The sequence below is a fragment of the Numida meleagris genome, chromosome 6 (genome assembly GCF_002078875.1).
Source record: "Numida meleagris isolate 19003 breed g44 Domestic line chromosome 6, NumMel1.0, whole genome shotgun sequence".
Lineage (NCBI taxonomy): Eukaryota > Metazoa > Chordata > Aves > Galliformes > Numididae > Numida > Numida meleagris.
In genome coordinates this window covers 44440522-44453713 of record NC_034414.1, presented here as the reverse complement: position 1 = coordinate 44453713, position 13192 = coordinate 44440522, and the positions used below count along the sequence as shown (strand labels likewise).

At 40.2% G+C, this 13192-nt stretch overlaps 1 protein-coding gene across 3 annotated transcripts in view; it reads right to left on the bottom strand.

Annotated features, from left to right (window-relative positions):
• SPATA7 (spermatogenesis associated 7) overlaps positions 1–9114 on the bottom strand; it is a 36594-nt gene extending 27480 nt beyond the window's left edge. For 2 of the 3 annotated variants that reach the window (XM_021402747.1, XM_021402748.1), the window contains exon 1: positions 8631–9114. In XM_021402747.1, coding sequence (XP_021258422.1) covers positions 8631–8799 — 169 coding nt within the window. In that variant the 5' untranslated portion in view covers positions 8800–9114. Of the gene's footprint in view, positions 1–8325; positions 8607–8630 lie in introns of those variants that run through there. The other variant, XM_021402749.1, reaches the window with a different exon arrangement.

Genomic DNA, 13192 nt, shown 5'->3' with positions numbered 1-13192 from the left:
ATATCATTTCCTCAAAGACATTATAAAAAGACACACTGTAGTAAATTTCAAGTGACTAGCATTAGTTTAAGAAGCAAAAAATAGTATCTTGAAAAAATAAATAAAATGAAAATGATTAGCGTATGTGGAAATTTACCTAATATTTTCTTGGGACCTTGTTGTGTCTGGATCAACTTGCTCAATTCTCACTCTTATGGAGCACAACAAATATCGATTTTGAACTAGCATGAAGGTTTCACACTCAGAAAAGCCTGCCTTTACACAGCTCCAGCTCTGATGTGGTGCCTTCAGGCACAGTGCTCCCACCCCTCCCTGATGGGAGGTGCCAGAAAGGGAGAAGAAAGGAAAGTGCTACCATAGATTTTTTCAGACCTAGCCTGAAACTGTTCTTAAGGTATGTCATTTTCTTTAAAGCCAAAGGGCAACATTCATGCTCTTCTACAGCCATTTCAATCGGCTCTTCTTAAGATCCTCTTGTGGTACAATTCCCACTAGTCTCTATGATTTAAACATACCTGGGTAAACAAAACTATTTAAGTATTAAAATTCCAAGCATATAGCAAGAATTTATTAGATTTAGAATGACTGTCTCTGTAATAATTGCAAACCGTTGTCAAAAACAGCTTGCTTTCTTGTTTAAGTATTACATTTCTCTACCAGAGCAACACCAAAGTGGTACTCACAACCTAGCTGGTGAGTCCTGAAAAATCATGACTTCCTGAAGTTACATTCTTTAAAAATGTGAGCACTGTAAGTCCTTCAAAAGACTTAAGTGTTAGATTATAACATTATAGTAAATAAAATTTTACTCTAATGATTAAAAAAATGTGTAATCTATAAAAAAGTCAGAAACGTAATCTTAGCAGACATCTGAAAATCTGAAGATTTTCATTCACAGTTGCTCAAAATAACCGAAACTTTCCAGTATTTTCCATATTCCAGTGTCAAGTTATAATTCTAGGAGACATGTGATACTGTTAGATAAACGGTTATAAGGCCACCTCTAATTTCTATGTGTAAGAATTGTAGAGAGGTAAGCACGAGCATCTTAAAAATGCACAGGGACATTCTCATAACTGCAGATGGTTCTTTTCAGAGAAGCTAAATGCCTCTGCTCTGAGTTAAAGAGAATCAGATCCACTCAGAAACGTGTTGCTTGCAGTGTCTCCAAATGGAAGAAAATCTCTGTTCAGCACCAGAGAAAAATGTGAGGATTCTGAAATGTTCACTTACTTTGCATCACCAGCAGATGGCACACGGATAAGCTGTATGGAAAGAACTATCGCATCGGCTCCTTCTGCCCTATGCAATTAACGTGTATCAGAGTCGGGGGAAAAAATAATAACAAAAAATTCTCTCCTACCCCAACATCCTGCATCATTATTTAATAGGAAAGAAAAGCTCTCAGAAAGTGTTAGGAGGAAGAAATATTTCATAGACTCCTCTGAATATTCTGATTGTGGGCATCTGGGCAGAGCACACATACCCGTGGTGCCGCGCCCGACACTCTCTGTCCCTTGTGCCAAATGAAGTGATGGAGATATTTCTGTAACCTTTTCATCAAAGAGGATGTTTGAATCTCTGTGAGCCACTTGATCTCACAAAACTCACAGACACTTTTTCACAGAAAAAGGCCTCAAAGATACATGTTCGGCTGATATAAGTAATGGTCAGTGCTATCAAAGCAGTAAGGAATAAGTAAACTTTTGTTTTCTTAGGATCTGAGACTGTTCATGTAGACATTCAGTTGCACTTATCACTGCTACATTAAGTTCAGCTTACACTTTTGCCCCATAAACTTGCAGTCTGAAACTCAAAACAGCTTTCAATCTGTTCTCTTAAATTGCTTAAGCCAGAGAAGAAAATGGAGGATTTGGTAAGTGGGGGGATTTATTTTACTGTTAGTTCAAAACAACTGAAGTGAAGTAGAATGTCAGCATTCAAATGTTTAACAGGATAGTTGTCTACTGATTTGAGCAGGTGTTCATTTCAATTTGTGTTTTCAAAGTCATTTACATAACAGCAAAAAGTAAACTTCAATTGAAGGCTTAGATATGTGAAAAAATAAAGGACGAGGTGGCATTTTCTTAGTAATCAAGCATAAACCTATCAAAATGACAACAGCAAATTAATAATGAGCACCAGGATGGCCATGGGAGTGAAGAAAGTTGGACTGTTTTAGGACTTTGTCTACCTCATCTCTTTTTTCCCAAAACCCATTCATAGAAGTGCAAATTTTTTTAGTGAAAATATTTCCACTGATTTTGACAGAATTTATTTCTTGAAAAATCCATTACTTGGAAATGGGACCACCTGTATGAAGTGGGCTTAGCAGAACAGGTCCCAGTACGTGCAGCTTTTGGAATAAAAGTTTCCTGATTAAAACACGCACTTCTTACTTCATATAACCTTCCAGACAGAAAGTAGAGGTCTATGTAAACAGATTTCCAGAACTGGACTGGAAACATTTCAATATCATTTCATTTAGTTTAAGAAATTATTTTCTGAGTTTTCAGCCTCAGAAACTGAGAAGTATAATGGACTCAAAACTTTACACATGTAATTGCATGATCTAAGCTTACATATCCTCATAGATTTAAGTTAATTATCCACACTGAATGTAACAGCAGGATTCTCACACTCCTCGTTATTGTGAAGTACAGAAACAAATGATATATTACAAAAAAAAAAAAATGAATGTGGTCTTTTAGTTCCTCATTAGTGCTTCTATTTGCTTGTTCTTGTAGGCTTTCCCTACAAGTACGTGACACTACACAATGAGGAGAACTAAAACAAACTTTGCAAATAATTTTGCCAGCTGGTATCCACGGAAAGTAATAATTGCATTATTCTAAAGAGATTTTTAAGATATTTTGTTCAAATTATCTTTTCATTTTCATTTAAAATGCATTCAATTTTTATTTACAATTTCATAGTCCTAAAAATGATGGGAAATGGTGGTTTCTACGTGTTACTTTGTATCCTGTTAGTTGACAGGAAAATAATTTTCATAAATTCTGCCTACAAAGCCATTTCAGATCGAGAGCATTAATATATACAGAAAAGATGCCCAGTCTTCCATTATAACGCTCTCATAGGAAGGATTTTAAACATGACTATTAGACTGGCTATTTTTATACTTCACGTACAGCAAATCAAAAATACCGAAAAAAATCAATCTAGCTACCTTTACCTTATGAAGACTTGTTAATTAAAAGATAACTCATGAAAAATACAGAGAAATAGCTGAGATATTGAGTATAGGCACCTAAATGCAGCACTACAAGACACAAACCTTCCACCTAACTGTACAGATTTGTGTGAGCACTGTGTTTCTGTAAGAGCAATTTATAGATCTGAGGTTGAAACAACCCCTAGCCCTACATGGATTTAGTCCTCAGGTCACCCCAGCTGTCCCAGTGGAACATGCCCATCACTCAGCCAAGGCCACCAATCCTTTCATGTATTGGATGTTTTCATGGCTCAAGGATTCTTGCATTCCCTGACGCACAGCGGCTTCTCAGCTGGAAATGTTCAAAGCACCTATAATGGATTAAAACTGCAGCATTCACGTGAGATGTGGGGATTTGATTTCTCAGAGGCTGAAAAGGACATTCAACCCAAACTGACAAATGCTATGCAAATACTCTAGCCACTACACTAATTTCTAAAGGCTTTGTGCTGCTGCCTCTTCCATCTCTAGCTCCTTTTCTTCTCTTCCTTCCTTCCCAGCTCCTGAATACTCTAAAACACAGTGAGACATCCCTGCCGAAGTGGGTAACTCAGGCAACTACACACATAAGTGGCTTTGTGCTGCAAACATCAGAAGCCAAAGATGCTCTGTCACCCTTTCTGACTAGTTTAGTGATCTTTTCAGTGATTCCTGCTAGATTCATTTGTCTAACTCCATACACACTAACAGTACACTGCAGCATTAATGCTGTACACATGAACAAGAGTGTGAAATCCTAAACATGTCAGGAATAGCGGTGGCAACTCCTTCAAGCATCTAATCTAACATTTCTGAAAAAGCCATATTTAAAGAAATGAAATTGGCACCTGATAAGTAGATGTCTCCCTTTTTGGTACTATGAGAATTTTTAAATCAAAGTATCCATGAACTCTTTATGCTGCAAAAATTGTGCATATGAACACAACACAGACAAACACTGCTGTACCTATGTTAAGAGATAACCTGGTTATGAAAATCCACACTGGATTTAAATTTATTTAAATAAGAAAGTAACTACTATCTTTTTCTGTTATATTAGAATGATAATACACTTTCATTATTTTAAAAAACAGTAACAATAGAATGCTCTACTAGTAATGATACTTTCCTGTCGATGTGGCTTTCCTCCTCCTACCATACCCTGTAAACTTCCTTCAGCTTCTTCAACTTGTCTTCTTTTTTGCCTCAGCAGTCATTCACTCCCATCACCCTCACATTCCCTACTTGCTCAGCTGTGGCTGCAGAGCTGCTGTGTGTTATAATCAGCCATCTGGTTTATTTTGGTTTACATCTTGTTTATATCTAGTTAACATATGCTACAACTGGTAACCTAGTTTAAGCTTACCTAGTTGCTTATTCTTGGCTGACGGGTTGCTCATCTTCTTGTTGCCTATCTGAGAACGGCAACAGAACAGAATGCCTTTCCCTGAAGAAGTATGTTAATCTGTTGGGTATTTTTTTCCCTTAGTCAGCAACTGAAGCTCATACCACTAAGACTCCTACTTCTTACTCATAGCTAGGTGAAATTGGTTAACAGATTCAGGACCGGAAAAAGGAAAAGGCTGGCAGACAGCAGGGACCAACCCAGAGACTCCTTTTTTCAGGAAAACAGTTTAAAATACGGCAATCACAAAAGGTAACATCTTCAGATTTAGCTGGTTACAGAATGCACTGATAGCATTCCACTCTATCTGAAAAGTATGAGGGGTAAAACTGAACACTTCATAATGACTTAATAACATGTTGCTTTTCCTCCTGTTCATGAAAACTAAGCAGAAGGCTCCTGGACCCACTTCCAGTTTCAATTACAAAGAAAAAATCCCACAAATCCTGAGAACACAAAGTTTTAGATTTGAAGCTGCCTTTTACAAAACTACATTTAAGAGTTATTTAAAAAGTAGAGAATCAACCAGTGGAAAAATGTATTGTCGCTATTTTCCAATTTTTCTGAAGTAAAATGTGATGAATAAAGCTACTATATACCAATTTTGAAATGAAGTCCCAAATGTGCCATTTGAATTTTGCATGGGATCATTTGTGTCAGAGGAAAAATATTATGAAAGTAATTCAGTGAATCATTCCCTGACATGCGCACCATACATAATCTTCTAAGCCATTAATTAGATAGGCGCTATTTATATGCTTACTCTGCTGGATTACACAAAACCTCTTCTTTACATCTACTCTTAACGTGCAAGAGTTGGGTCTCTCAGTCCTTTACAACTAATAATGTAACCATTTTCTGCATAAATGAAAACTATTCAACAAAAATTATATTTCAAGATTCAAAACCTCCTCTGATTAGTTTAAGAAATCTAATCAAATAGTAGAGTAGCCTTAAAATAGGCTACTTTGAGTCTTATTTGATGAAGTAATTCTTGAAAAATATTACAATTTTCCAATTATCAGATATCATATATACCTCTACATATGTATATAGAGAAAGACACACTCTGCTAAGTTTATAGTGTACAGACAGAAAAGATCTTGTTTTTTTAGTTTGTGCCTCCCAGGAATTCCCTCTTCATCACGGTTTTATCTTCTATTTTCCCATATTTCTAACTGAAAAGGCACGGCTGGCCTCATGCAGAACAGAGATCAGAGAATCCTTGCTTCACTGTGCTGCAGGTGATATTGCAAAGTACAATCTGGAGCAAAACAGCAAGCAGGGTTAATGATTTTAATTCTGCTAGCTTAGTACATATTTCATTTGAAGCATGCCAGAAACCTTCAATGAAATTGGACCAATTAGGTACTTCAGTTCTACAACAATTTTAAATTATTTGCTGAATGAAGATGGGATGAGTCATACTATGTGAATAAAAGTCACTGAGTAGACTATATTATTAATAGGCAAATTAACAATAGGTTTAAATGACTGGCTGAGACGAAATTGTAATTTGGTAAAAAGTTATGGTCAGTGGTTAACATTTGCCAGTTTCAGTTAAAATACATTGTTATGGTTCAACTATGACTTCCACATGTCCTTTCTTCTTTCAAGATATGTCAATGGTTTACGGGCGTTCAGCCCGGTTCCGTGACGAAGGGGCCGGGGGATCCACGGGTCCATGCCCCGGGAAAAGGGGAAAAGGGTAAGGAGATGGCCCTGAGAGCAAAGAACAGCGGCAACAATCTGAGGAGAAACAAACTCATTTACTAAATAAGATATCAGAATGCAAAACAACACACTATAATACAATATAATTACAATTTAAGCTGATAAATCCAATACAGAGAGAGAGAATGTCCCAAAATCAAGGTAGGCCTTACTCTACTACCGACGATAAGACGGCTGGAGAGCAGGTGCTGCCAAGACGAGAGACGGCGGAAAAAGGGACGAGGTCTCGAGATCTGCAAGTTTTTATACTGCGAGCTTTTATCTTTTCCCTCCGGCTGGAAAATGGTAACAGAGGAGCAAAGTACCGTGGGGACTGTAGTAGTCCTTCTCTTCTGAGAACCAGGTACATTCACTACATGATGTTATGATGTGGAGTACCAATAACCGAAAATCATAAAACCATGACAAGATATAAATACGATTTTTCAACTTCCATGCTGGTCTACTTCTGAAAAATCAGGATGATATTACCAAATTGATGCTTGAGTATAACAAGAACTCTCCATGGAGTACAACAGGTCATGAAATATGAAATCTTCCCTTAACTGTATTAACTTTCTGGACAGATATTGCATGGACACAACTATCTCATAGAATTCACAGATATTATTTGTTCTGCCTCTTTCACAAACTGCCTGTAAGCAACTGGAGGCCTGTTCTACCAATTTTGCTCAGGCAAAATAATGTGATAAATTCCTAAGCATTCAAGTAATAGCATAGCATTTAAAGAAATAAAGATTCTTTCCTACTTTTGAATTATTTTGTATTACTGTTTTTTTTTTGTTTGACAGCAAGAGTCATTCACTCAAAGCTTCTGCAGCCTGAATGAAATTTAGATCTTATATCTTATTTATTCTATTTTTACAGTCAACAGACTGTGATTGTCCATAAAAATACCTGGAGAATCAAGATCATGAACAGTGAGGAACGTGACAGATTTCTAATAAGACTGCCTTCATGCAACGAAGGGGAATGGATTCTATGGGGACTGCAATAGTATTAAATATGTATATATATATATATATACACACACATATATTTATGGATGCACAAGATGCTAGCTTTTGCCCAGAAGTTCAAAGTTCCATGTAGACCTCATGTTAAAACTCTACTCTGATATCAGACATCTTCTGGAGTGACATCTGTCACCAACTCCAAAGACCTGATCTGACACAACAAAGAGGCAATGTGGAATGTTATCTCACTAGATCTGACCTGACACAGCTGTGTACAATTTTGACAGCACAGCACTGAGTAATTCCTACTGCTGTTTTATACCATTCATGCCATCAAGTTCACATCTAAAAATACTTCAGATATTTTCCAAGAGCTCATGAGTCGGCTCATGCAAACATTTTTTCATGTTTATGCCTGTTTTTATCACAAATGGCAAATGTCTCTACGAGTACTTGCAGGAACTGAGCACAACAGCAGCCCACAGCTGATTAAACTTCGGTAAGGAATCACAGAATCACACAGAATCACATGGGTTGGAAGGATCCTCAGCAGATCACCTAGTCCAACACCCCTTCTAAAGCAGGTTTCCCAAAGTTCCTGTCACTGGGTACCACTGTAAAGAGCCTGGCAGCATCCACTTGACCTCCCACCCTTTTCAGAGCTTGCATTTAAATCCTTAACTTCTCAGCTACACTTTCATTAACAATTAACATCCCACTAGCCCAAAAAAACTTGGACCCACACCCAAAAGCAATCTAAGTGGTATTCTGCTCACAAAACAAACAAACAAGAAAATAAACTATGGACAGTTCAGAGCCGTACAAGCTTTGGAAAAGAAGCTGATTCCAAAGGGCACAGAAATTCAGTCTGACAGCGCGGCAGCTCTCACTGCCCATCCGACACCGCATTGAGACAGCAGCGCTGAGGGCCGTTGAAAGGCACGAGCACCGCAGCGATGCTGCCTGTAAGGCGGACGCTTTAGCGACCACGTTTCTAGGTTAAACCTTTAGCCCCTCACCCGACTGGAGGCCGGTGCCGAGCCCCGCTCACGCCTCAAGGGCTCTGAATGGCCCAACTACACACGGGCCGCCCCGATCCCGGCCCCTGCAAGCCGCGCTCCGCGTCCCCGGGCAGGCTATGGGCTCGTTCCCCGGCTGCACCGCCGCCATTGCCACCCTCACATGCCAGCGGCCCCACCCGCCGCCGGCCCCATTGTGGAGAGGGGCGCGCCCCGGCACCCCACAGCCGGGAGGGCCGAGGAAGGCAGCGCGGCGGGGAGCCCCAATGCCAGCAGGCCCCGCCCGCCGTCCCCCAGCCCCGCACCTTGGCTCCGCCTGCCGCCGCTCTCCATCTTCACACCCATGCTCTCAGCCGAGCCCAGCTCTCGCCTCAAAGTGGCAACGGGTCTTCCTCCGCAGCGTCCGGGCGGGGCGGAGCGCCGAGCCTGGCTCGGCGGGACGCGGCCTGACCCAGCGGCCTCCGCTGTTGCCATGGCGACGGGAGCGTCGTGCCAGGCAGGAGGGCAGGGCCAAGCCAGGCGGCGGCCGCGCTCACAGCATGGGGTCTCCCTGGAGAAGCGCCCGCTGCCGAGCCTGCGGCCTCTGGGAAGCCGCCCTGCCGGGCACCCTCAGCCCCCGAGCTTGGCCCTCTCCTGGGCCTGGGGCTCGCGTCCATATTCCGCTGCTCCCAGTTTTCCAAATGCTGTGCCGTAACTCGTGTAATATGAGCTGGATGAAGGTGAATCACTGCTGGCAGAGGCCTCTTTAAGCAATGTGCTGCGCTCTAGAAATAAAGTTTTGCTTCTTCAGTGGAATCTGCAGTAATTATTTAAACTTGCTTGCAACCTGACTGAAAGTAAAAAAATAATGGGTGCCAGTGAGCATTTTAAGTAGAATTACTCATGTTTTGGAGGAGAGAATGGCAAATAGAGAAGCTAGAGTATACCCAGTGTGTTATAGTGAAGAAATCCACTCTTTCAAAAGAACAGTTCTTTAGAAATGAACCACAACAGCAAATTGTGAAAATCAGTATTTGATCCTATCACTGATGTATGTATTAATGCTGATGTGTTTGTTTTTAACTTTTTGAAGAAGTGATAGGTTTGGTTTTATGTAGGTCACCCCAAAAGTACTGCATCCTACTTATCTCCATGGAAACTGCAATAGATGATACAAAGAGCACAATAACACTATTTGATAGATCAAATTCTGGGGTACAAAACACTATTTTTCAACACAGTCACCACTGTTAGCTATGCATTTTTGCCAGTGATGAACAAGAGACTTATTTCAGCCTCATTCAAAACTCCCAGTAAGTCACAGAAATAGACATAGAATCATAGAATCATAGAATTAGCTAGGTTGGAAAAGACCTATAAGATCATCCAGTCCAACCATCCACCTATCACCAGTAACCCCACTAGACCATGTCTCTCAACGCTATATCTAAATGTTTATTGAACACCTCCAGGGACGGTGACTCAACCACCTCCCTGGGCAGCCCATTCCAGCGCCTGACCACTCTTTCAGAAAAGTAGTATTTCCTAATGTCCAGCCTAAATCTCCCGTGGCGCAACTTGAGGCCATTCCCCCTCGTCCTGTCACTAGTTACAAGAGAGAAGAGGCTGACCCCCAGCTCACTACAACCTCCCTTCAGGTAGTTATAGAGAGCGATAAGGTCTCCCCTGAGCCTCCTCCAGACTGACATAGTCATGCTGGATGAAACCAGAAGTACCACCATACTTTCTGTGTAGTGCTTGCCAAATATTTCAGAAAACTTTTCAGTAGTCAACTATTGAATGTTGTATGCATAGCTGAAGTTTCTTTCTGACCCTTAGAACTTGGTGGTCAGCCTGTGACTTCTCTTCAAAGCTGCTGTAGTAGATATTTAATAGTTTAAATATTCCCATTAGTTGTGTGAAGTACTCTTTAGCTCTTGTGCTCCACATTATAGTGATCATTTTGACAGTCTAATACTGCTTTCTGTAAAATCATCTGTAATGCTAATTGTTTTTAAGTTTGTCTGAGACGGGACGGGAAAGGAAATACAAGCCTTTTTGGATCCTCATTCCAACTCATCTTCCTGACTGTTTTTTTATAAAGTGTCTGTTCTCATGGTATTTCAACTTCCACCAACCATTAGGTTACTTTTTTTTTGTCTAAAAGAAATCATTTGGTAGCATTTTTCTCTTATGTCTCTTTTGGTGTGAAGGCAATGGTATCATGAGGAGTGTCTGGTAAGTTGACTCCTCCATGCATAAAGTGCAAATCCAGAAAGCCCTGAATCCAAATGATCTTTCCCTTTTCCCTTCCCCCAGGCGGATTTTTGATTGCATGTAAAATTAGAAATTAGAGGAGAGGGCTTCAGGAAACCAGTTGCCTTAGTTGCTGTGTTTCAGTGCTTAGACTTCTTTGCAATAATTCATATGGTTAAGCCAGTAGATTGTGGAGGTAGGGATTGTCTTAAAGCAGTGTCAGTTTCAGATACTTGATGATACTGCAGAGAATGTTAGGTGCGTGATACCTCACTGTTGTATGGCGTCCTGGGCACTAGTTGTAATACTATGTATTGGCTACAGAGATCATGCTATTGAAAATGTATCTCTCTCTTGTTTTTGTTTGTTTTGTTTTGTTTTTGTTTGTTTTCCAATGAGCTGGACATAGCAATATCTTCATATTTTTAAAATACTTTTTGTTTCACTGTTTGCATTCAGAATTTCAGGTTCTTGAATTCTCAGTGTATCATTCCCAACATGTAGTAACTAGGCTGTTCTTTCTGACCCTAATGATGTATTTCTTGTAGTGTCCTTCCCATTGTTCATGTGTTTTTTTCCACCGTGTAGATAATTACAACTCCCAAATGTGAGTGTTTTTAGAAACACATGACTGTTCCCCTGGTTTCTAGGCAACGCTGAGGGAATGTAGCAATTTCCACTAGTTCCCTCTCAATCAGAAGCATCCTAGAAATACCCGTGCTCTGAAGTTTTTGACCTCCAATAGCAACATATACCAGAGCTCTATGTGTTTGTAACTGGTCTGACTCGCAGTCTTTTGCCCTTTGTCTGTATTTGATCTCTAAGAGTATATGTACTTCATGTAATTAAAAGCTAACCCAGATATATTGTTATGTGCTCACACATTAAGTTCTGCAACATGTGCTAAATAAAAATAAGCCTTAAAAGAAATTTAATCAGTCATGGATTTTGATCCATCACAGTAAGTTAAAAAAAATGAAATTAATTGCTGCAAAAAACATACAATTGTCAAATAAATAGGGTAATCAGATTTGTAAATTTTGTCCTCTTCCAAACTGAAAAGTGGAAACACAGCACTGAATGTTGTTGGCTGTCTTTTTCAGGAGGGCATTTTCCCATTTTCCTTTAAACTTTACAGAAAAATGTGGTTTTACAGTGTGTCTGCACTGGCGAGGATGGAAAAAGCAGGAAGAGTCACACTGGAAGGTCTAGATGGGTGCCTGTACTTACCTGAGAAGGGCTTACTATCACCTACTTGCAAACTACATCTCCCCGGTTAATCATCTAGGTAGAACTTATTGCTCTCTACAACTTCCTAAAAGAAGGTTGTAGTGAGGTGAGGTTTGGCCGTGTCTCCCATATAAAATGACAGGGTGAGAGGGAATGGCCTAAAGCTATACCAGGGGAAGTTCAGATTTTCTGTGATAACAGGAAAAATTTATTCTCAGGAAGACTGGTAATGCATTGGCATAGGCTGCCTGGGGAGGTAGCGGAGCATCATCCCTGGAGCTGTTCACGAGACGGGTAGATGTGGCAGTGAGGGACATAGCTTAGTGGCATGATGGCGATGGGTTGGTTATGGGACCAGATGATCTTAGTGGTCTTTTCAAACCTTAATATTTCTATGATTCTGTGATCTGATGTAGACACCTACCGTTCTGCATATTTATAGTTAATAGCACTTTGCAACAAAACAGCATTCTCAAGACCTGCGTAGTGTTTATTTTTGTGGAAGAAACAAATTTGTTAGAGAAAAGGATGTCAGAAAAAGGAAACACTGCATAATATGCTTTCTTTCTTTTGCATGATTAGCTCAGACCAGCCTGGTTTCCTCTGAAAAAGACTGTGTGTCAGGCAGTACCTCCAACAGCTGGCATTTCATTTGGGACAGAGATCAATTTGTAATGTCAGAACTCTACATTTCTGGGATTTAGCCTGCTTGGAAAAAATAGTTTATATGTACCCTAGAGAACTGAAGTCTGCATCTTTTTTTTTTTTTTTTTGGAGAGTCTTTCTTGTTTCAAGCCGTTGATTTTCCTTCATGCTCTGTTTTCCTTACAGCTGTCTATCTAAGTAAGCCTACATATGCAGGCAGAAGACATCCCCAAAACCAGATCTGCACACTGTGCTTGTACAGAAAAGTCCTAAATTCATCACACTGTGTACTATGAGATGGATTTAGATGGATCTAAGGTTTTTAGGGTTTTTTTTGAGATTCTTGCTCTCTGCATTTTGGCATCAGTGCCCTGTTGCAGTGCGGCTTTGTCATCTGCCTGTGCTTCAGCATGTACACCTTCCCAACACTGGCTGCTGCTCACAGCAGGCAGCTGTTGCTTTGCAGAAATCCCCAACCTGCACTTTCAGACTATTACACTCACAATCCTTTCTTCTACAACTGCCTAGAAAGAAAAATGTTTCCCTGAAACATCAGAGGAGGCAGTGCTTTCTGAACACATTTAAACAGGCTGCCTGAGCAGACTTTTTGCTACTACGTGGGAAATTATTGTGTCAGGCAAAAGGAGTAGCTCTCCAAGAGCTGGTGCAAGGGCAAAATGGAAAAACTGAAGTAAAATCTAGGGTATTTTTTAAGCACACTTTCCTAGGAGACATTTCTTATCTGACTTGCGTTTGC